We start from the raw sequence: 25,362 nt of genomic DNA, 5'->3' as shown, positions 1-25,362 counted from the left end.
AAATAGACTTATTTAAAAACAAGCAAGCAAAAAACTCAGTGAATTTGATGTTAATTGTATCTCTACTATATGCAAGACCCCATGAAGTTGAGTGTACACCCTCAGGACCTGAAAGCTAGTAGAGAACTGCTGATCTGAAGTAGACTGCAGTAAGTGATTTGAGGGAAGGACAGGTACAATCTGGGTTTGCAAAAGTGCAATTACTTCTGATTCAAGAATTCAGGTGAGGCTCTCGGAAAGAAGTGTGGCTGTGAGGATTTCGATAGGTAGAAATGAGCAAGGGAAGGGTTTTCCAGACCAAGTGAATGACATAAACACAGATACTTGCTTCACTTTTTATTTATAGTATATGACTGCTTATTTACAGTATAGTTTCCTCTAATTTCTCTTGGGACATGCAGAAAGAATCAGATGCCGAGAAGGAGAAGTTTTATTCATGAGAACGTGGCTTCTCTTCCACTGTTTGGTCTACAGGATGCGATGCTGTGTTGCCGTTTCCACTGTACTCAATGAGGAAAATGCCTGTCAGCAGGAGTTTGGGGGAATCAAAATGAGTCGCATTCATAATAGGAAAATGATAAGATTAGCTGTAGCTGCCAACTTATGTGAAAACGCCCACAAAACGTAACACCCACCTTCTGTTTTTCTTAACATGAGGCATGAATGAGGAGGAGGATGAACTGAGAGAACAAATAGATAGTAATTGATGTCTAGAATTTTTTACTTTATTTTTAAATTCGAGAACAATATAAGTCTAATATATTTTAACATAATTGGATGCATGACAATGAAAGCTCTTTGGTCCCAAATAATTTTTCTGGTGTATACATAAATAACTGCTTGAATGTATACATATTATAGTTATTATTAAAGGCATTCAGTTACTGTAGATGATATAGATACATAATAGCATTTAAGTATCCAAGTTTAGAAACTGGTCCTTTAAATTTTTTTTTTTCAATAGCAGTGATCTTAGCTTATTAGGACATGCTTTTATTTATAGATTCTGTTAAATCCTGTATTGAGACAATAGTGCCTACCTGTGATCTGTCCTTTGTATTTCAGTTCTCTAGATATTTTAGATACATAAATTAAAATGAAACAAAATAGAACTAAAAGGTACCTAAAGATCAAAATACACCACTCTGCCACAGTACCCAGTATTTTGTCATTTTCTTATCCCCAGACTCATTGATAATTTTAAACTAAATTTCACAGTGATTACCGTTTTATGTGGCAGCATTGTTAACCTAAATCCTCTTAACTCACATATTTTATTCAGTCTTCTACTCTGCATGTGTATCATGTTGCAAAGAAGAATTAGGCACTGGTAGACCTGGATTCTAAACCTTTTCTCCACCTATCATTATACACTTAGTATTTTCAGCCTTCTCTAGACCCTCTCTAGACTGTTTCTAGATTTCTAGAATGAAGAAACTTGAGTTTGATCCCTGAGAGTCTGTGAATTAAGAACCTTTCTGACTACTCTGCTTTACATATTTATCTGGAAGACTGCAGCATGTTAAGTATCTGTGCTGCTTGCTTATTTTTACAGCCATTTTGGGGAAGAGGGATACTGCTAACCTTAATGGGTAGAATTGTGGATACAGTGGTTGCTTGAAAATGAAGGCAAACTAATTCCCTTATTTTCCTAAAGTTAATATTTTATAGTTTAAGACACATTTCTCATTTTCTTTTACACAGACAGTTTTAGGTATATTTTAATATTTAATCCACATGATAATCCTGGGGGATATTTTTATATTCAAAACCAAAGCACCTAGTATAACATCTGGTACATGGTTAACTTTCCTTGCTCATTAAATTTTCTTTCTTTTCCATTTATGAGCAAGGACTGTGATATAGGATGATTAAGTATTTACCCAAGGTCACAGCTGAGTGAATAGTGGGTTTAGAATTCGGATCGAATTTTACAACCTTTCATTAATGATGATATTCACCCAACAGGCGTTGGTGCTTATGTTTCTCCCGATATGATGGTTGCTGAGTATTCTCTGAGAGAGAAGTTACCAGCAAATCAATACACATGGTCTTCTAGAGGCCCCAGGTAGGACATGGGTCTATTACAAATACTTTGTTAAACTACATGGTGGGGGGAGACAAGTGGTAATTTTACCAGGTACATTTTAGTTTTTACTTTTTCAGCATTCATATTTTGAGGAACAGTCTCATTTCAAGGAAACGTAATTAAAGGAATAAATTTTAGATATTTTATTGTTAGAGTGTGACATAACTGTTCTGAGTATAAGATTAGAAAAACTGGGGGACACCTGGGTGTCTCAGTTGAACATCTGCCTTCAGCCCAAGTCATGATCCCAGGGTCCTGGGTTCAAACCTCACATTGCCCTCCCTGCTCAGCGGGGAGTCTGCTTCTCCCTCTCCCTCTGCCTGCTGCTTCCCCTGCTTGTGCTTGCTCTGTCTGTCAAATAAATAAAATAAAAATAAAATGATGAAAAAAACTGGTTGGAATCATGATGGTAATGACAAATTTAAATCTCTCAGTTACAGGTATCTTCCTACTGTTTTCTAATTCTTAAAAAATAAACTGATTTCAGTAGTTTACTATCATTGTTACTGAAAGCAATCAGGCTATAGATTTCTGTGTGGACAGCAAGCCTTGCCTGTATCATCACCATATACTGCCCACATCAGCCCAACTAATTGGCCTAAAACACCACATCACTGAGTAAGAGGGGCCAGGATTAAGAATCAAAGTTGGCAAAGGTTTACATGTTTTATGTTCATTTAATAAAAGTACTAATTATTAAACTTGTTGATTCTCTTCTAAAATTGATTTTGAAATGTTTTATCTTACAGTCAGTATAAACACAAAGTATCAGAGAACGTGTAAACCAGCCTCTGTTAGTTTTATTTGCCTGTAGGACATTTAAAGATTTATTTCAAGAAAAACAAGTTCACGAATTGTGAGGGAAGCCTGGATTAAGGAGATACTGGCTCACAAACCAGTTATTTTAGGAATGAGAGAATTTGTTCATGTTCACTGTGCTATGAATATGGAATATTACTACAAATATATGGTTTGATTATTAGGGTTAATTATTAAGGTATGAAACATTGTCTAGTGATCACAGAATGGAGCATATTCTATATACTATTTGAAAAATCCTCTTTGTCAAGAAAGACAGACACAGAATTTACTTGATTTCCTGGTATTTGCAAGTATTGCATATTTCTTAAAGACTGATTACCCAATAATGTCTACATAAGCACATTTTGAATTTCATTACATACTGCATTTTAGAAGAAAAACATCACTAGTTTTTTTAAAGAAACTTCTACAATTATGTAAAGTTTTTAAATAAGGAATATGTAAGAATTCTATAAAGAAAACTTTACTTCATAGGACATGAGCTAACAGCCCCAAGATTAAGTCACACAGCTCTACCAACTGAGCCAACCAGGCAGCCCAAAATTTTATTTTAATAATATTACATTTACATAACCCTTTTTAGAACACTTATTAAGTGTTTTATGATTAATCACTTTAACAGTGTAGTGTAAAATGAATAGAGAGCAATAGGAGGTAGTTAGAATTTATGACTCTTCTAGTTACTTTTTCCAGTTATAAGACACTGCATGCTCATTGTGAACATTGGTAGACGATACAGATGGTGCAAAGAAGAAAGTAAAAATCACCCTAAATCACACTGTGGTGTGTTTGGGTGATATTGTGGTGTACATCCTTTTAGTAATTCTCCTGTAAATAACTGAGAGATCACACTGTTTCTGGTGCCTGTGCAACCATTTGTCAATCAATAATACCATATGAAAATCTGTACAGGTCAACCGATCTTTACTTAACAATGTTCTCTTTAAGATCACTAAATAAGGTGCCACCAACCCACTTTAGGAGGAGGATCTTATTTGTATTGCTTTCAGCTCTTTGTGAAAATTTGAAACCAAATTGCACTATTATCCTTAGCCAGTAATAAAAATAGTCCTACCAGTTGGAGGAAGAGTAGTAAAAGGGAGAGGCCAACAGCTTTTATGGGGAACTTACCAGCCACTCCTCCAGGGAGGAAGAAGAAGTGTGTCATCATGTTATTCCTTTACTTGGGGCAGAGGGCCAAAGCTTGTTTTTAATGATGACACAGTGATGAGCTCCATGGGCTTTATCTCGTTAGCCCTGTGTAGTCAGAGCCCTCAACTAGAGGCCTTGCAGCCTTGAGCCATCCAGTATGACAGCCCTGAGTCATGTGAGGCTAGTCTACATTGAGATGTGCTAAAGTGTGAAATGTATATTAGATATTTATTTAAGACTAGTATAAAAAAGAACATAAATTAACTCATTTTTTTACACTAATTATATATTGAAATTACATTTTGGATATGTTGAGTTAAGTAAAATACATTATTAAAAGAAATTTCACCAGTTTCTCATGAGCTCTTTTTATTTTTATTTTATTTATTTTTTTTTTTTGATTTTTATTTATTTATGATAGTCACAGAGAGAAAGAGAGAGGCAGAGACACAGGCAGAGGGAGAAGCAGGCTCCATGCACCGGGAGCCCGATGTGGGATTCGATCCCGGGTCTCCAGGATCGCGCCCCGGGCCAAAGGCAGGCGCCAAACCGCTGCGCCACCCAGGGATCCCTCATGAGCTCTTTTTAAACACATCTTTTGGAAAGTTTTAAATGCCTTCTGGGGGCGCCTGAGTGGCATCTGCCTTTGGCTCAGGTCATGATCGCAGGGTTCCCAGGATCAAGAAGGATTTGAGCCCCATGTCGGGTTCTGCATTCAGTGGGTAGTCAGCTTGTCCCTCTGCCCCTCCCCCCACCTCCACTGAGCACGCACACGCACAAGTGCTCAAATAAATAAATTAAATCTTTTAAAAATAAATAAATGTCCTCTGTGTCCTACATGTCTGTTGGACAGTGGCTATATTAAACTTTTAAAAAGGAAAGGCTTCTACTTACTACAGACAGGAAAAAAATGCATTCATTAAGGAATCTGAGCAGTGACATTTTCTCTCCATAAATATACCTGACACCCTTTGCACATAATCCCAGATACATACAGACACACTTAATAAGATTTTGCCCACTTTTAAGGAAGATACATAATGGGAAAATAGCTGTGCTGGGTATTTTTTTTTCCAACTGATTCCAGTACTGCAAATTATGCGTGGTATTGTACTCTGATCTACTTGACCAGTGGCCTTGTTATGAATGCCCATGTTGATCTAATTCTTACCATTATAAGCAAACTTTAATGGCTTTTCCTTCAGTGCTGATGGAGCCCTTGGAGTAAGTATCAGTGCACCAGGAGGAGCCATTGCTTCTGTTCCCAACTGGACATTGAGAGGAACTCAGCTAATGAATGGGACGTCTATGTCTTCTCCCAATGCGTGCGGAGGCATCGCCCTGATACTTTCAGGTAGGGACACTGCTTAGTGCTCTACTTGGTCTAACTCAGTACTGTTTCTAAATTCCAGGGCACAGGTGGTGAATTACCAGATGATAGCATAATTTAAAGTCAGGCAGTAGTCATAGAGAATAATTGTATAAATTTCTCTCACCTTATTGCAGACAGATACTTGTTTTCTGAAGTCCTCATGGTGAGAAAATGTCCTGGCTCAAAGTAAAGTTTAAGGTGGAGAATAACTATATGATAATAAGGATTTGAATTCTATTCATTCATCCAACAAATAAATTTATTTGCTACTAATGGCTATCAAGCATTACTTTGGATCAAAATTACCTGCCCATGTGGAATTTATATCTTAGCTGTGGGAGAGAGACTGTAAGCAGAATTTAAAGTTAGTTTATATTACATGTTAAAAGATCATGAGCATTGCTGTGGGGATAACTAAAATGGAAAAGGAGATAAGAGTTTCTGGGGTGATGTGTCAGAGGCTCACAGTATTAATTGGATGGCATTGGCATTTACTGGGACCCAGTTATGGTCACCAGGTCGTCACAAAGATTCCACCTCAGGAGTGTTCCTCTATGAGATCCCAGGACTCTGCCCTCATTTCTAGCCCTTTTCCACCTCATCAGATTTCAGGATTGCTCCACGTCTCTGGTCTTTGCACATCTTACTCTCTCTGCCTAGAATCCTTTTGTGCCATTTTTTGGTCTTGCAAACTCTTGTGCATCCTGGCAAGAATAAGATTCTCATATTCTTTCCTCTGATAGAGCATAACCTTCTTTTGGATTCTTACTGACAAAATAGGCTACTTTCTTGATTCACTCTTAAAGCAGCATATTTCTGTGTTTTGTTCATTTCTTTTAACATCATAAGTGCGCACATGTTTGATGAACTCTGGAATGGACAGGAATGTGGTATTTCTCATCTTTTATCTTTCACAACAGTGTTCAACACAAAGTTGACAAATTGGTGGCTTACATATCTTCCCACAGAACAGTCATTCCCAGCCTGGATGCTTCTGCCATCACCCAGGAAGCTTTTAATCAGTATCAGTATCTAGGATCCAGTCTCAAAAATACTGAATTGAGCTGTGGTCAAGCTTCAGCATCTTTTCTGCTGGTTTGTTTTAAGTTCTCTTGGTGTCTGTAACACAGCCAAGTTGATTAATATCTCCAGCAACCATATCATTTGACCAGCAGTGCTTTAAGATTTTATTTTTAAGTGATCTCCACAGCCAACGTGGGGCTTAACCTTACAACCTCAAGACCGAGGGTCCCATGTTCTACCAGCTGAGCCAGCCAGGTACCCCTATGACCAGCAGTATTTTAAAGAAAATGTCATTCGAATGCCTCTACCTGCTTTAAATGTTTGCATCACCTTTGCAGAGTGCACACTAATGCCATTGTGTAATGGACACACAGTGATTTTTGTTGAATGAAGTGTTTACACAATGCCAGCAGTTTTGAGTCAGACTGTTGTAGTTCAGCTTTCTAGAAAAGATTAAGAAATTGAGTGTTGGCACTTGGTGGCTCAGTGGTTGAGCATCTGCCTGTGGCTCAGGTCATAATCCTGGGGTCCTAGAATTGGGTCCTGCATCAGGCTCCCCAGAGAGAGCCTGCTTCTCCCTCTGCCTATGTCTCTGCCTCTGTCTCTGTATCTCTCATGAATAAACAAACAAATCTTCCAAAAAAAGAAAAAGAAAAGAAATTGAGTGTTGAAACACCAGACATTAAAGCCAGAAAATGTACACATTATCTCTACTGGTGAGGGGAAGAGAAGTTTCAAGTAGTACACTCTCTAATACTTCATTCTTGCTTTTGCTTTTTAATTTCAGGTCTGAAAGCAAATAACGTTAACTACACGGTTCATTCAGTCAGAAGAGCTCTAGAAAACACTGCAGTGAAGGCTGACAATATAGAAGTATTTGCCCAAGGACATGGTATTATTCAGGTAGTGTTTGTATGAAAAATGGCTTAATAGTCATCAAGATACTGTTTTAGTTGTTACTGGATAGTATTTCCTGTTGTAACAGTGATTGAGTTTATCTGATTCTACATTATATGTTCATAATAGGTTCTGAACTAATAAGCAAAGAGGATATGAAAACAGATTTTGTAGTTAAGACAAATTTGTTGCAGTAAGAGAGAAATACAGTAGACATAAGACACATGGAGGGTAGAAATTCAAAGTGAAGATGTCGAGGGCAAAACTTGTGAATTTAGTGGTGTATGGAGGAGTTCTGACTTTAGTCACTTGGGACTAGTGGTGTGAATCTAGAGACTGGAGCTGGAGGTGAGTGGTCAGACTGATGTCTTGTCTGAAAAGGTAGACTTGCCCTCTTTATTTGGGGTCACTATGTAGTTGAGACAGGTGAACGTAGAAACTGGCTTTTCACCTGTACCTTTTTATGACTGAAATCAAATTGGTAATTTATAGCAAAATATTTTCTTGACCCAACCATTGATATTTTACCTTTTGTATTCTTTTAATTAGGTTGATAAAGCCTATGACTACCTCGTTCAGAATACATCGTTTGCTAATAAATTAGGTTTCACTGTTACTGTTGGAAATAACCGTGGCATCTACCTCCGAGACCCTGTTCAGGTGGCTGCACCTTCAGATCATGGCGTTGGCATTGAACCTGTGTTTCCAGAAAATACCGGTAAGAAATAAAAGGACAGTAAGCCAAAGTGCTCACATTTTTAGCTTGAATGAATAGTATCATATGAGAGCAATGCCATTTTGGTTAATGTCCTAAAGAAAAAAGATGAGTTGACAATATTATTTTAAATGTTACATAGTTTAAGGGGAGGAGGGGGTGTGATGGCAAGCAGAAATCCCAGTATTGTGGCAATTCAGTCAGCCTGGTAACCACTGAGGAAAACAGTAGCCTGTAGCCTGGGTCTTCAGTGTCCCAGAGTTGAATTGTGGATAATGAAGCATCCAGTTTCTTTTGTTTAGCACTCTTACTACTTGGGTGTAAACAGAGTTTTAGTTGGAGGGTGGGAAGCAGAAGCAGCCAGGGAGAACTGTCGCTCCAAGGAGGGGTCACCACCGTGTACTTGGCATCTTCCTTTCAGGCAGGTGCCGCTCTCTGCATGCAGTAATGACAGATGCTCAGGGAAACCCCTTAAGATTACAGCCATGTTGGATAAAGTGTGACTGGATCACAAGTGCACTAAAATGTAGGGAAGATTCTGTGACTGCTTTATTTGAACCGTGTTTTGGAAGCACATGCCCTAGTACATTTTATAACTGATTAAACTCATCTGCTAGATTTTATGAGAAGATAAAACTTTTTAAAATGGAAGAAAAGGAAAAAAGTACTAATCTTTCATTTTTGGTCTTTTTAATGCTAGAAAACGCTGAAAAAATATCCCTTCAGCTTCATTTAGCTTTAACTTCAAATTCGTCTTGGGTTCAGTGTCCCAGCCATTTGGAACTCATGAATCAATGTAGACACATAAACATACGTGTGGATCCGAGGGGCTTAAGGGAAGGATTGCATTATACAGAGGTATTGGTTCATCTTCATTGTAACTTTCTAAGTACTCTTTAAAACATGTAAAAATACCTTGTGTGGCAGTCTGTCTGCCCTTTGGTCTGAATTGGTCAAGGGTGGTTATGCATGCATTTATTTAGGCTATTTGCCATTATTTATGCGACCCAACATCAGAAAATTGGTGTCAACTTGTGCTTAAGACCTTTAAATTTTAATATTAAATTAACTTACTCTATGAATAGATTTCACCTTTCTTTCTTTCTTTTTTTTTTTTTTTTTTCATCTTTTAAAAGTTTGTGGATACTGAAACTTATTCTTTTTTTCAAGGTATGTGGCTATGATATAGCATACCCCAATGCAGGGCCTCTGTTCAGAGTTCCAATCACTGCAGTTATAGCAGCCAAGTAAGTAACAAGTTGCCAACAGCTTACCGTTACATGGGATTTTTTAATGGCTATTTATGGAAATAGTATGAACTTTTAAAAGATGGTAGACCAGAATCAGGTAACTGGCTTTTAGTTCTGCCTCTTGCTCAGAGTCGAAAGTGGCACGTGGTCTTTCTATTGCCTTTTGACTGTGAGAATACCCAGTGGCATCTCCTGTGCCCTGCCCCCTGTGCCAAACTCCACCCTCCTAACTCCCTGATCCATCTGGAGCATTTCACAATATTACTTCATCCCTCCTCCACTCCCACCTCATCTCCCCACCATTATACCTCTTGTCTGTGGGATTGCTGTTTTCTCTGGCTCTCCCACTTCTCCTGTTTCCAGACTCTTCTTTCCCATCATATCTTTTACCCCGGAACCGAGAAGCTCTGATCTGTCATACTGCTTTCTGTTTAAGATAAAACAGTGGTGCTCCCCAGGATCATGCTCTTTAAAATAGCAAACAGTGGTCCTTTAAAACCAGCGTTTCCTGTCACCCCATCCACCCAACATTCGTACTCCTCACTGGTGTCGGCATTCAGGCTTCCTCAGACTGGCTCGTTCCTAGTCATCCCCGAGTGAAGGAAGTTCCTTCTTGCTCCTTCATGGTGCTTTGTACATGCTGTGGTACACGTGTCAGTCAAGACGTCATCTTTTTTAGCTCACCACATTTGACTGAAGACACAGGGACTGTATCCTACTAGTTACTCTGTGGAGCCCATTACACAGTATCTTCAGAACATTCGGTTAACAGTTTCTACTGAAAAAAAAAAAAAAAACAGTTTCTACTGAGTTAGTTAACTGGTAAATATTAAATATGCAGTAGTTCTCAGCCTGTAGGAAACATAGGATGAAAATCAGGAGATAAAAAGTGACACACACATGGAGAAATTGCAGAACACTTAAATCCTCAGGCAGATTTTCCCTCAAAGTCCAGTATAGAAAATTAGACAAGATAATTTGTCCTTTGCATATTCTTTAGGTTTCCATAGTAGAAAATTATACATTTGACCTTTATGTATCATTGGTTTCTTACCAAAATGCTATAAAAGTAGTTTTCTTCTTTACTGTGTCATTATGGTGTGGGGTATTTTGCAGCTATATAAGGGGTTTAATGCCATTCTCAGAGTTGTAAGATAGTATCAGTCACAGAAAACATTACCTGTGGTTTTATTATTTAGGATTCATCATAGTTCAGATTCTAGTAGTTGGGAAAGCCTATGAATGAGGGAGCTGTGTATGTATGTCTTATGGACAAATTGTAGCATAGACCAGTAAAAAGGAGAAAAATCATCTACACTGGGCTATCCAAAATTTATCGCTGCTAACATGTTGCAAAAATGAGATAGTATTGTGCACACTGTTCTATAACCAACCTTTAAATCCCCATGCTCGTTTCTAATGAACTCTTAAAATCTAGAGTACCAGTGGGCTTGTAGTATAAAAGCCTTTTTTGTGACAGCATCACATTTAGCCATTTATTTTTATTTTTAGAGTAAATGAATCATCACATTATGATCTAGCCTTGACAGATGTACATTTTAAGCCTGGTCAAATTCGAAGGCATTTTATTGAGGTTCCTGAGGGTGCGACATGGGCTGGTAAGTAACATTTGAGTCTGTCCTGACCACTTTATCTTTATGTACTTTCTATCTCTGCTAGGATTGTGACCATAGAAAGTAGTTCATATATCTCTAACATGTGCTTTTGTCATAACAATACTACATCTGACACCCTACATTGGCTGTTAGGTTTAAAATATTATGAAGATCTCATACTATTTTACACTGGCTCATACATCAAATCATCTAGGCTATCTAAGATGTTTTAACATTCAGGATTTTAACTTAGTTTAGAATACCTTATCTGTTAGTGATTAGAGTCAGAGTTGTATTGTTGAACAGCTCTAGGCTACCATTCATATAGGTCCCCATGGATTTATCTAACAGTGAGCCCTGATAAAATATACACTAATTGTAATAAAGGAAAATCTATGATTAATTAATGCTGAATCTGATATTTTTTCAATGGTAAATGCCAGTAAGTATAATGTTCAAATTATGATTTGTCTTTGTTGATATTGAATATAATTAGTTTTTTTTAATAAAAATTTATTGAATGATCCAGAATAGAAGTAGCTCAGACCATTTAGCAGCCTTAGATTAGAAATGTGCTTTGAGTGGGGAAGGAAATGGGAAGATGGTGGTCAGAGGGTACAGAATTTCACTTATTCGGTGAATAGGTGTAAGCACTCTAATGTCCAGCATGGTGACTATAGTTGTCTATTCTGTGTTATGTACTTGAAATTTGCTAAAAGTCAGATCTGAAATAGTCTCACCACCAAAAAAATTGGTGTATGTATGTAAAGTGATGGATGTGTTAATAACCTCCCTGTAATAATCATTTTAAAACATGTATATCATAGCCTCACAGTGTATACCGTAAACACCTATGCAATGTTGTCAATTGTGTCTCAGTAAAATGGGAAAGAAAGAAAGAAAGAAAGAAAGAAAGAAAGAAAGAAAGAAAGAAAGAAAAAAAAAAAAGAAAAGAAAAAGAAAGTGAAAGAAATATACTACAGATGGGTCCTGTTTCAGATAACTAGAAATACTGTCCTAACACTGGATTTTTTATCCTTAGCAATTGATGAGGTTCACAGAGCTCTCTAACCACTTGACCTTGTGAACCAGAAACATAAGCCTTGCTTTAAGCTTCCTGTATTAGAGTGAGTGTGCATTAGACAGGATGCTGATTCTGCTTCACAGTGATTTTGGTTTTGCCTCTAGCTCAGCCTCAGAATAAAACCTAAGATGTGTAGTTCTGATAATCATACTTTTCTAGAAGCCGACATGAGGGAGAGATTAGGAAAAGTTATCAATGAATTTGAATAAATAGACACTAATGGAATTTAGGTGTGATAACAAATAGAGCGTTCTAAAATTAAAATTCTCTTTATCAGGAATTGGTTGATTTTTACCCAGAGCAGGTTTTTGAAAATAACTTGATTAGGACAACTGTGTCCATCCGTGGGCAGCTCGCTGTTCCGTGGTGTTTGCAGCATAGCGGTTGTTAATTGTGTTACTGATTTGTTTATTTTCCTACCCTTCCATCTTTATTAATATTCTGTCAATTCTTTGTTAAGGAAATATGTAGTTTTCCTTTGAATGCATCATTTTATTCTTGATACGTTATTTTCTAAAAAGTTGATATTATTAAAACAATCCTACCTCTGTTTTAAATCCCATCAGTTTAAAACTTTGCTGCTTCTCTTCTCATTTTAGAAGTTACTGTGTGCTCCTGTTCTTCTGAGGTGTCAGCCAAGTTTGTTCTTCATGCAGTACAGCTTGTGAAGCAAAGAGCGTATCGAAGTCATGAATTCTATAAGTTTTGTTCACTTCCAGAAAAAGGAACACTAACTGAAGCTTTTCCTGTCTTAGTAAGTTTTCATTACCAGTTTGAAATCCTATGAAATGATTTCTTTTTTATTTTTGGTATGGGGCTAAGACTATGTATTTGAATTTGATTTTATAGTTTGTATTCAGACTGGGGGCTGCATATTTTATTGATGCCAAATAAAGTGGGAAGGTAGGTAGTCTCAGTGGGATACTTGAGACTAAGTTGGAGATAAATATTAATCATCTGAAATCTTTAAGAAATGTCATCAGAGGAAAATGCTGGTCTGCTGGATTCTGACGGCTTGCAACATAGAGCCCAGTTGGGAGTGTTGCCTCATCACACAGGAGATTATTTCCTTATTTAAGATTTTTCTACATGTTTTCTACTTGTTATTTTATTAAAACCCAGTTGTTAAGACTCCAGGAGGCTGTTTTGCTCTATATGTGAAGCCACTACTGCTTCTCACCTGAATGACCTCAAGTGTGCCAGGTCCCCATCCTTCTGGGCTGCGGTTCTTCCTCTGCAGAAGCGGAGCAAACCTGTGTTCTTTCTTGAACCTGCTGCCTAGTGTTTTCACGCAGTTCTATCATCCTTCCTTAGGTTTCTCATTACAGCTTCTTGTGTTCTTGTAAATGTTAGTATCACATGACCCATCTTCAAACTTGCTAATGTATACTGATTACTAGAAAAACTAATTTAAAACTCAGTGCTAAAAATAATTTTTGTTTTTAATTTTTTTTAATAGGGAGAAAGATGTAAGGGACCATGATATCATTTTGCTTTGATTACCAGGCAGCTCTGAGCTTGAAATTCAGCTGTGGGTATTGACTATGCCTTACAGAGCTGTAATACTTACCCTTTCCTTATCATGGTTTTTATAAGTTTTCCTTTGGTCTGAAGTTTTTATTCCAGTTTGTTTTCACCATTATTTTGTTGTATATGTTCTCAAAAGCTGCCTCCAATCTTCTATGACAAGGGCTGTAGGAGTCTGAGTAGATGACTGTATCTTTACTCTCTATACTCTGAGTAGATAACTGTGTATCTTTACTCTCTATCTTTGCAACTAATTCCACCCACAGGTGTACAGATAGGAAAGGTTTGAAAGCTAGAATTGCTTTAAAACACCTATTTATATTCTGTAATTTGAAGGAAAATGAGAAAAGAGATTTACAAGTTTGTAATTTTTATTCTTCACAGGGTGGGAAAGCAATTGAGTTTTGCATTGCTCGTTGGTGGGCAAGTCTTAGTGATGTCAATATCGATTATACCATTTCTTTCCATGGAATAGTGTGTACTGCTCCTCAATTAAACATTGTAAGTTCCACATTTCCATAATTTTTAATGTCAGTTATTTGTGTTATTAAAAATAACCTCACTGGTTGGACTTAAACATTAACGGGCAGATTACCTGTAGTTCTGAAAATAACAGTAGTATTTGTTCATGGGTGCTTATAAACTTTGCATTATGCATGTTTATCTTAGGTTCAAATGTTTAAGAATATAATTTATTATCAATAAAGTTTGAGAACCTAATTTGATAACTATCCTTTGTAGCATGCATCAGAAGGAATCAATCGTTTTGATGTTCAGTCCTCTCTGAAGTATGAAGATCTGGCTCCCTGCATAACTTTGAAGAGCTGGGTCCAGACACTACGGTATCATTAAGTGTTTTAAGACTACAGATGTTGAGCATTGGTGTGATAGGAGTGGGGATATCTCTTCTACTCTTTGAAAAGAGTCATCTTTTTAAATCATCTGAGTGCTAGAGATGAAAATGTAGTTTCTGACTTTGCAGCCTAGGAATCCCAGCAGCTTTCTAAGAAGCAGCCTCAGCAGTAGCTTCTAGCCTTAATAACGTGTATAAAGCTCTCAGTGTGGCATCTACAGGACCCATCCTCTGATGGGAGTATATTGCTATCTGCAGTTTGGACAGAAGGATGCGAGTCAAAACCTGTCTGTCCTTAACACTCTTAGCAGTTGTTGTCCTACTATTGGGATTTGGTTAAGAACTATTTGTTGACATTTGAAAATGTTTCTGTAATGTTGCAAAATTTAAACTGTATATGTTGCTATGGTTCAGCCAATAAAGAATTCTGTAAACTGATGATTAAAATATTATATACTGAAAAGGACAGGTTTTAGGAATGCTCATTGTCACTTACTGTGCTGTGTTATAGATTTTGTTGGTTATAGTTTCATTTCTCTCAGTAAATGAATTCTTGCATCAAATTACTTACATGTTTTTCTAATTACAGCCCATTGAGTGCAAAAACAAAACCTTTAGGATCAAGAGATGTTTTGCCAAATAATCGTCAGCTTTATGAGATGATCCTGACATATAACTTTCACCAGGTAAGTGTTTTTATAATAAAGCATAACCTTAAAATGAACTTCTGTGTTTTTTTCATGAAATGTGAAGTCACAAATGGCAGGACAAGTAATTTAATTTATATGTATATATATGAAATAGAGTCAAGTAATTAACACTGGTTAACTTGGAATTATCCTCTTGGAAATTATAATTTGTAATGGTCTAAGTACTATTCAGGTCTGAAGTCATAAACTCTAAATTAGTGGTGACCTGACCTTTGAGCCTTAATTTTTTTATTCATTGATACCTATTCAGTGGTACCCATTCGGTGCTAACTGTCCAGTGGCTAGATGTCTCATCAATGCCAGATGCCTTCTGATTATGGTACCGGGTCTGATTGCTTTCTCTGAAGTAGGTGTTAAAACAATGAAAAGTCAGAATAACTCTTGGTTGAATGAGTGGTAAAGATAGTTGAGACTAGTGTAAACGTTGGTCCTAAGAGTTTATATAGGATCAGTAAGATTTCAGCCAAACGCTTATTGAAGCATAATACAAATCTGGTTTTAATGTTTAGATGATTGTTTCAGTGAATTGTCATTTTCAGTTTTCTAATTAGAGGTCCTGAAGAATATATGTTATACTCAATGCATACAGATAGCTAGGTTTGTATTTTTGAAAGCTTATAAAAGAAAAATACCTTTAATTAGTGCCAAAGTATTGGATATTCTGCATTTTTAATATTGGTTGCCAGAAGAAAATATTTTTAATACTTGTAATGTAAAAATCTTATCAGTAACAGTATTACCGATCTATGTTAGAAATCATATAAATCATATCAAGTACTTATTCTTATTTTTTTTTTTTTTATAGCCCAAGAGTGGGGAAGTAACTCCAAGTTGCCCACTACTCTGTGAACTATTGTATGAATCAGAATTTGACAGCCAATTGTGGATTATATTTGACCAGAACAAAAGACAAATGGGTTCAGGAGATGCCTATCCACATCAGGTATAAAATTGGCAGAGATTTTTGGAATTAACACAGGCTGTTTCCTGAACTAATAAATCCCTGATTTCTTATTTATGGTAATATTTGTTTTTCTGTTTTGTTTTTTTGTTTTTTAATCCTATAGTTTTGTATTTAGTCCTTGACCTACCGCTAGAAACTTAGTTAGTTGTCTTACAAAACAGACTGTGACAGCCTCTCAGCCATGTAGATCAGCTAACTCAAGTTTTGGGGTAGAGAAGGGCAAGTATGATGCTTGCAAACGCTAGCCCAAGGTAGGTTTTTGTTGTTGTTTTGTTTTTGTTATGTTTTGTTTTAAAATTTATTAGAAATAAAATAAAATAAAATAAAATTTATTAGAGAGACCAGGGGAAATAGGGAAGAGGGAGAAAGAGACACTCAGGCTGACTCCACAGTGAGCGTGGAGTCTGCTGACATGACTTGAAGGTCGAGCCGGAGCTAAAACCAAGAGTCGGATGCTCAACTGCCTGTGTTACCCAGGCACCCTCAGCATAGCCTTTTAAGTATTTGTCCTTCCTGCCCACTGCTTCCACCTTTCTGAAGGCTGACAGCAAATCTTCCAAGACAATTTGAGTATCTTGAAATGATCCAGGTCTAAATTGGATGAAAAGCACTATAGCAGTGCCAAGTGTTTACTAGAACTTTCAAATTTATTTCTTCATGAGACAGTGGTGTATTCAACACTTAGTGTATGCCAAGCACTGTGCTTCGCACTAATGTTTTAAAGATAGAAAAACTTTTAATCTTATATTTTATAGAAATTTCATCCCTGATTAAAATATTGTTACAAAGAAATGAGGTATTTCCTATAACATCTATAATTTTATGCAAATAATGAAAATATTCTGTGCAAGTATTTTCCAGTTAACTCCTCAGGGAATGATTTCTTTTTTTCTCAAAGCAAGCCAAGCCACATCTCCTCAGTACAGACTGGATTATTCCAGTGCCATTACTTTGTTACTTTTAAAATCTCAGAAGAAACAGTGTGCCATGCTCCTGAGCAGGTTAATTAACTAGATGGAGCACAAGTGGGTTTGTATTCCTCGATCTCTGCTGGCTCCGTTTTTCCTGTCTGTGATAAAGAGGTGTGTGGCATTTTGGTGATATAAAGACTACCAGTTGTGTGTACACACTTGTGTGTATATTTGTCTTGAGCATGCACGCACGCTGTTCCTCACATACTGTAAGTGCTTTCACGCACACTGTTCCTCACATAGTGTAAGTGCTTTGTACGTGGTAACTGTTCCTGTTTATCCTCTTACTATGATTTCTGTTTACTTGACTAAACTTTACTTTTTCCGAATGTTCTTTGTGTTTTTTAGTATTCTTTGAAACTGGAGAAAGGAGATTACACAATTCGACTACAGATTCGTCATGAACAGATCAGTGATTTGGAACGTCTTAAAGATCTTCCATTCATTGTTTCTCATAGGTTGTCGAATACCTTGAGCTTAGATATTCATGAAAACCATAGCCTTGCACTTCTAGGAAAGAAGAAATCAAGTAATTTGACATTACCACCCAAATATAACCAACCATTCTTTGTTACTTCCTTACCTGATGACAAGTAAGTGACAGTGTTGCTTACACTATGTGTCTTAAATACTGTAATTTTTCACTCAAGCTCATTACATTGGGCTAGATTGATGGAATGTTGTCACTTACCATTTTATTTTAGACTAAGATTATTTCTTCCTTTGATTTTTGAAATCTAAGCTATGGGAATTATTTCAGAATACGATTGTTTTGATGTTTTTGATCCCTGGTTATCTTTCTGAGACTTTCTCTTTAGTTCCATTTTTTTCTCTTTTGAACTTTCTTATTAGAATACCTAAAGGGGCAGGACCTGGATGCTACCTTGCAGGATCCTTAACATTGTCAAAGACTGAACTTGGAAAGAAAGCTGTAAGTATGCTTTTTTTTTTTTTTTCCTTTTACACTGAAATTACCTATTCCAAAATTCTCTTTCTTTTAAAAGTTGGGAATTAATCCCACACTTTAGAATGGGATTCTAAGAATGAGATCTCCCTGGGGGGAAAGGAAATATTAGTATTTTTCAAATTACTAGTAAAGTCAATTAATATTTTGACTGTTTTAAAATATTTAATATTCTTTTTCCCAAGCCTAAGTACTCGGGCCCTGAACAGGTTGTACCTTGCATGACTAATATACTTGAATTTCCCTGAAAACATATAGGTCCAGATTAAACTTGGCTTAAGTGAATGAGATGTTTAAAATTGGAACATTTTATAGGATTTTAATCAAATTAATATTGTGGATATAAAAATAAGTCAGGTCTTCTTGGGCCACTTCTAGAAATCAGAACCATTATTTCTAACAGTATTTTTCTCACTTGTACAGACCTTTCTCTTGTTGAAATTTTGCCTAATTGTGTAGATAATTACGAGATACTTCCTTTGGCATTTACCTTTTAAGGTTTAAAATTATACTATGAAAAACTTGTTTCTGGTTGTTACATTTTAAAGATAAATATTAAAACTGGATAGGTACTTATTTTAATTTTTCCATCTGTTTTTATTACAAATTTATTATGAGAATAATACTTATGTGGATCTGTCACATATTAGCTCAATGCCAACAAAAGGTTGTCATTCTTACAGTTTTGCATTTCTTCTTAGAATCAGTTCTTAAATAGTGGTCTGCAACGTGATGCTGGAATCATAAAGGCTATTATCCAGATGAATAGATTTCTTGCATCTTAACAAGTATACTTCTTGCCACTGTTGAACCAGAGGTCACTTACTGCTGTCTTGGAAGCATCACTTAGGAATTCTGTGTTTTGAAAAAAATTGTTTACCCTGACATTTCTTGAGTCTCATTTTGATTGGTACTGCAATTGACCCTGAACAACATGGATGTGAACTGTGTGGTCAACTTCTATGTGGGTTTTTTTCCCCCCCAGTAAATACAGTACAGTACTGTAAATATATTTTCCTTGTGATTCTCTCAGTAACATACTGTTTTCAGTAGCTTAAATTAATGTAAGAATATATACAAATTAATATGTTCTTTGACTGTTTATGTTGTTGTTATCATGGCTTCCAGTCAGCAGTAGGCTGTTCATTAGTTATGTTTTGGGGGAATCAAAAGTTACACAAGGATTTTCGACTGGAGGTGGGAATGGTATCCCCAGCCCCCATGTTGTCCAAGGGTCAACTGTACATATTTATAGATATAGTATTTTTGACGTGAATCAGTACTCAGTGACATTGGAATTCATTGATGCGCTGATTTAAGAAGTCCTGGTCTTTTTTGTAGGCTTCATTTCCTGGGCAGCAGGGCTGCTTCCACTATGGGGTTCTCACCCAGATAATTCTTCTCAGGTGTCTGCTTCCTTGTGATGATTATGACAGAAAAGCATTGTTATTCAAAGTGCCCTTTTTAGCAATTCAGAGATAGTTTCTACTTCCTACCAATGTTCTTTCAGAGGCATAAATTATAGGAGTGTGGGATTAACTGTAGATACTACTTACTAGGTAATTACTTATGGGGTAGATTTACTTGAGGGAGCAAAAACCTAAAGGTACAGAGTTCATTACACCAGCATCTTGTTTGTGTAATCTTCCCTCCATAGTTTGGCATTTCTCACTGGTTTGGTAGCTGGGAAGGTGACTGTTGTTTTACTTCTGCCTTTCATGGTCACCTTGAATGATGATGCCTGGGTGTGTGCGGTGGTTGTGATGTCCTTGAAATCAGACTCTGGACTGTCAGCTAAATTTAATGTTTTCAAAAGTGTGTTGATAACTAATGGTTTGCTGTACTAAATTTTTCAAACACAGAGTTGAAAAACACTTGCCCTTAAGAATAACATATTCGATTGCCTTTTTATTAAAATGGGAGTGGCAGTGTTGCTTTCTTTAAAAGCCTGCCACTTTGATCATAGACCTGACCCCTCTAAGTACTGAGACACATGCAGGTGGGACGTAAACTGGAAGACATTTAGAAAGAGGTGGTGTCTCCATCCTGTGTAGATTGTGCATGTTTTCTTACAGAATGTCGTTCTAACTCCCAGGGGCAGTCTGCAGCAAAACGACAAGGAAAATTTAAAAAGGTACTGATTGTCAGTTCTTAAAAAAGATGTCTTAAAGCCTTATTTGCATATTAGTTAACTTTTTTTTTCTGTAACCTATTATAAATCTTTTTTAAAAATCTCTCCCTTAGTTTCCTTTCTTTAAGTTCTGCAGTATAGTGCTTTTAGCTTGTCAGTGTTGACATACTGCTTTCTGAAGTGTTTTTTTTTCCTGCCATAAATTGATGGAAGACCCCTGTTTTATATGTGTCTAAAAAAGAAATTTAATACTATTCATTTCTTAACTGCACATATGCTGCCAAATAGTAATATTTGAAATTTTGCATATCTAATGAATGCATTCATTCATTAGTGAATGAATATGGTTTTTTTCCTAGCTATATAAGCCAAAACAATTATTTTTAAAGTCAAAAAAACATTCTTAAATTGGATGATTTGATTATTAAAATATTATTATTAAGATATTTGAAAAAAAAGTTTATTCCCTGCTCTTGTGTCGTCGAAGTACTGGAAGAGAAGAGACAGAGCAGTGGACAGGAGGAACAGAAATAAGGACTATTGACCCCACATTAGAATTTACACTAAGAACACGAGCAACTTTAAGACCATCACTTCCCCAGCTTATTAGACAATCTCTGATTTACTGCTAGAGCCAAGTTTAAGTAAAAAAAAGAACAAAAACAAAATTCTACTTCAGGTGTACTTAGAGAAAGGGATAGATGTATTCAGTGAGCTCTCTGGTGAAGACCTGCTGCACCATTTATCATTTTAGTGATTTCTCATGTTCAAGTGGGAAGCATTGCCAAGGAGAACTTGTATTTTAAAGTATAAATAAAAGATAACTCTGTTTCTTAATTCATAGTGATATGAACCTGGGGATCCCTATTTTAGAATACATGAAGTTCCTTTATTAAAGAGACTTCAGTAATGTCTATATTATTATGTAATAGTAAGCACTTTGTTGAAACAAAATGCCCACTGGGAAACATGTTTCCAGATAAAGGAATATGTGCTTCACTACAGACCAGTATTTCTCAGCTGAGAACTATGACCCATTTGTGGGCCATGTACATTCATTTAATGAGATATAACTAGCTTTAAAATGAAAACAGAATAAAGTAGAAAAATGTCATTCATCAGACTCATAAAACTAATGTCTTTTTATTTATAGATTGCTTATCTTTGGGTCATCCTGAAAATAGCTTGAGAGCCACTGCTTTAGAAAATGAGGAAAAGGTCTTCTAGGAGCCCATTAAAAATAGAAGATGCTTATCACAAAGGCAGAGCTGGGATTTTCTCTTCCTATTGTATATTTTTGTTGGTTTTTTTGGGAGTTTTGGTGGATTTTGTTTGGATAAAGTTGTATAAAATAGGAAACTCTCAAACGACCAGGAAGGTTCTTATTACTTGATAGTTAGGAAAGCTTTATATAAAGAGCTTGGCAATTTAAGTTCCCTCTTCCCAAATCCTCAATGGATTTGTCCTTTTGGGTCTCAGTGACTTTTGATTTGGAAAATGCGGGTTATCTTTTTTAAGTTCATTGTCATATAAAAGAGTGTGCTTACTTTTAACAGATGTTAAATAGCATTCCAGTATGATTTTAATCTTTAAAATCACTATCTCAGTTTTGCATAAAGGTATTCAAGTTTTGAATTTAGCTATTAATAATTTAAGAACTAAGGAAATTATAATTTTGAACCAAAATTTAAATGGCAGTATGTTATGTTACCCAAAGAATAATTACTGTTTTTGCAGGTAGATTTGACTTTCTAAGGGATATTATTCAACACTGTCAAAATATATGGTAAATAGCAGAAATAATATGTTTTCTTAAAAAACTTAGTGTGAAGTATCTACTATAGAGAACTTAAGCATCTCTTCTCTGAAGATTCCTCTTGACTATCTTTTTAAATCATAATCAAGGTTTCTCAAGACTTAAAATGGTAGAAAACAATTTCTATTAAATTGACCCCATAGTAAGTCCTTGAGAAGTGAGTTGAAAAAATACTGACAAAAAGAACAGGTAAACATGATAAAACAAAAAATAACTCCATTTTTTCTCTTGATTAGGAATTAAAGCTGCCATGTTCATAATTTTTAATAATAAAAATTACTGTCCTGAAATACAGAATTATATTAACACTTATAATTGCTAATTTGATATATTTAATATATAAAATGCTGATCAGAAAACTTTGATTCCCACCCACCCACCCCAGGCCATTCATCACAAACTCCCTTTCTCTTGTGCTTTTAGTGGTAGTTTATGGTTGCCATAGTACAGGGTTTCTATTTATAGATCTTTTTTAGAGTTTATTGTTAATCATAAGTTAATGCATTGCTCATTTTAAATTCAATTCTGTTTTCTCTCTTCTGTACTAAAACATAATAGCAAATGCCTTACCTTTGAGCCTCAGAGGAGAATTGCCTCACAACAGAGATTTCCTTCCCATCCTAAAAGTTGCCCCTCTCTCTAATCAGGCAAAGAGGAGTGGGGAGTAAGGGAGGCTCAGGTTAGATTAGCATCAACACGGCCAGGTGTCTTCCTCCAAGCAGGTGCCCTCCTCTGGGCAAGTGCCTTTCTCTGGGCAGCTGTTGTCTATGTTCTAGTGCAGTGGAAGTACACAGCAGGCAGGATTCTAGAGAGAGCAGGACTACGTGAACAGAGGGTAGATGTTGGGGGCTGTCTCTGCCCCTCAATTTCTTCAGTATATTGTTCATGCTGTACAGATGACACTGATATGACCTGTTCCCCTAAGAACTTAGGGTTAATTAGCAACTCAGATTTTACACTTTTTGCCCAGGCAGTGCCCACTGAGGAAAGTGAACTCAAGAGGAGGGAAGAAAAATGAGTAGCAAAGTCCTGAGGAGCTTGCCCAAGCAGAACCCCTGTTTCTTTTCCCCAGCCCCCACACTGCACATGCGACCTTGGCTTGCAGGCGCTGGCTCCTGGCCTGAGACAGCATGGCACTGAAATGGCTGAAAGTGGATTTGTGTGGTTATGTCACATGAGTTGGTTTTATGTGCTTTAAATGAGTCATACTGAAGTAATAGTTACTGTTTTACGTTGGAATGCTATTAGGACTACTGTAACAGTAGTTCCTTATATCTGCTATTATAATTATACCCCCAAATAAAATTTAATTGTGAACATTGCTAACATGGGCATATGTACATTGTATTTACACCTGAGAATCCTATTTGGGACAAGGTGGGACTTGCAATACTATTTTTTTGTCTCAACTTGAGTTTTTTTTTCTGAAATTACTGTGATTAGGGGAGTAAGTCTTGGTAACATCATTTTTTCCTATTCTAGAAATTTTGTTAATTAAAACAAAAAAGGTTTTAATTTAGTGTTTTTAATATAAATTTGAAGACAGAATTGGAGAAATTGACTTAATGATTTAATTAAGGACACCTGGTTATTATACCAGATCCAGATCTACCGAGTCTAATAGGGGATTTCATTTCCCAGACACCGTTAGTTTTCACAAGTGGAGACTTAATGTGCTTTAACAGAATAGATGGAAACAGGTGTAATTAGATATAACAACACTTTTCTCTACTCTTTTCAAAGCAAAGCTTCTCAAAGGAACTACTATGCTTATTTACCTCCTGTTTTCCCTGCATCTCTTTCTCGGTCAGCCCTTACCCCCACTGTCCATAGAGATTGCGTGTCTCTTGTGGTGACCAGCCACTGCTGCCCAGTTCTGCGGCTGGGTCCTTCTCCCTACTGGCACCACCTCCACTGTCACTGGCTGACCACTCTTTGTTTCTGCTGGTTCATCTGCAGAGCCCCTCTGGTGTCTGTCTCCCTCACTCCTGAACATCTTTGAGACAGTAGAACGCTTTGGGTCAAGGCCTGGGCTTCCTTCCCCACCCCACCGCCAGTCCTGCCCAGATTCATTTGTCCCCTAGTTTTAAACACCGTCAGCAAGCACTGTCTGTTCTGCCTTCACAGATTTCTAAATCCGTCCACAGCTTCCTCTTGTACAGCCCATTCTTTAGATCAGAGCAGTGTTGGGAGTCTGGGCTCACTTCCTAACTTGTCTCTCTCCTTTCAACTTCTGCCCTCTATCGTCCATTCTCCAAGCAGCAGGAAAAGTTATTAAAAACAAACCAATATTTTTCATCCAGATAAGGATCCAAAGACCTTAAATAAAAAGCAGAAATCCTGAATCCTATCACTGCCTTGCCTACAACTCTCCTGGTAGGCTTCCTGGTGCATTTAGAATAACATCTGTATTTCTATACTCTGTTTTATCAGCCCTACTTCCTGTAATCGCTGCCTACTTGCTCAGTGCACCCAGCTGTGCTTGCCTCTAACTCGGGCTCAGGGCTTTGCATGTGCTCGTCTTTTGTCTCCAGATATTTCTTCCTCTTCTCATTCTGGTCACTTAGGTCGATTGAGGTTCCTGTGCTTAGGTCATGGAGGTTCACTTTGATAGGATGTTCCCTGTTTCAGAGTGGCTTTTCAGCACCCCTTCCTCATTGTTTTCCTCGCTTCACCTAGCAGCTGTTCTGTCCCTGCATTGTTTCTTCATCTTCATATCCTGTGGTGGTTTCTAAAGCTGTTTGCTACCTGTATGTTGTCTGCATCCCCACCACACTATGCTCCTAAAGGGCAGGAGCATTGTCTGCTTTGCTGCTCACCTCTTAGCACATTACCTGGCACATCACAAGGCCTCACGAAGTCCTCTTGATTGAAGACATTTCTCTTTAAATTTACTTTAAAAGGAGGTTCTTTCCTCTTTTTAAATTCTAAGTTTAAAATTCTAAGTTCTTTCCTTCCTTCTCAAGTAGAAGATGGGAAAGCTCAGTAGACTTTGGTAATTAGTACTTTCTGTAATCCAGTCTATCAAGTAAAACTAAGAATACCAGCTACACTCATACGGAGGAAAGTGTTTTCTTCCTCTATTTTATTCTTTTTTAAGATTTTATTGTTAAGTAATCTCTACACCCAGTGTGGGGATCAAACCCACAACCCCAAGATCAAGAGGCACATGTTCCACCCACTGAGGCAGCCAGGCATCCCTTGCTTCCTTTCTTTTAAAGGAGATTTAGAAGCATCAATACTTTAAAAGTTTGGGAGAAAAGTCCTTTGATCACACATTGGAATTTTTTATGTATTGTGGCCCTTGGGATCTGGAATATCATGTAATACAACTGAGTGCAGCCTCTGTTTTGGGATATTCAGGTACTGAAGATGATTTAAAATATGTTGAAGCATGTTAATCTGA

The 25,362-nt window shown here is 36.8% G+C and overlaps 1 protein-coding gene and 1 long non-coding RNA gene across 4 annotated transcripts in view; one reads left to right on the top strand and one right to left on the bottom strand.

Annotated features, from left to right (window-relative positions):
• Nucleotides 1–25,362, top strand: part of TPP2 (tripeptidyl peptidase 2) — a 69,207-nt gene that overhangs the window by 31,236 nt on the left and 12,609 nt on the right. For 2 of the 3 annotated variants that reach the window (XM_041731202.1, XM_041731204.1), the window contains exons 10-24: nt 1,969–2,068; nt 5,269–5,417; nt 7,246–7,361; nt 7,905–8,073; nt 8,771–8,928; nt 9,241–9,317; nt 10,833–10,939; nt 12,620–12,774; nt 13,932–14,048; nt 14,289–14,389; nt 14,990–15,086; nt 15,916–16,053; nt 17,394–17,638; nt 17,898–17,976; nt 20,105–20,143. In XM_041731202.1, the coding sequence (XP_041587136.1) occupies nt 1,969–2,068; nt 5,269–5,417; nt 7,246–7,361; nt 7,905–8,073; nt 8,771–8,928; nt 9,241–9,317; nt 10,833–10,939; nt 12,620–12,774; nt 13,932–14,048; nt 14,289–14,389; nt 14,990–15,086; nt 15,916–16,053; nt 17,394–17,638; nt 17,898–17,976; nt 20,105–20,143 (1,847 nt within the window). The remainder of the gene's footprint in view (nt 1–1,968; nt 2,069–5,268; nt 5,418–7,245; nt 7,362–7,904; nt 8,074–8,770; nt 8,929–9,240; nt 9,318–10,832; nt 10,940–12,619; nt 12,775–13,931; nt 14,049–14,288; nt 14,390–14,989; nt 15,087–15,915; nt 16,054–17,393; nt 17,639–17,897; nt 17,977–20,104; nt 20,144–25,362) is intronic. The other variant, XM_041731203.1, reaches the window with a different exon arrangement.
• LOC121477023 lies at nt 3–25,357 on the bottom strand. The gene is made up of 3 exons (XR_005984073.1): nt 22,527–25,357; nt 9,629–10,098; nt 3–522 (listed from the first exon to the last, which is right to left on the bottom strand). It is a non-coding gene; the product is annotated as an uncharacterized LOC121477023 (long non-coding RNA).

Source organism: Vulpes lagopus, chromosome 16 (assembly GCF_018345385.1).
Source record: "Vulpes lagopus strain Blue_001 chromosome 16, ASM1834538v1, whole genome shotgun sequence".
NCBI classification, from domain to species: Eukaryota; Metazoa; Chordata; class Mammalia; order Carnivora; family Canidae; genus Vulpes; species Vulpes lagopus.
The sequence above is the reverse complement of the archived record's forward strand: the minus strand, read 5'-3'. Positions and strand labels throughout refer to the sequence as shown.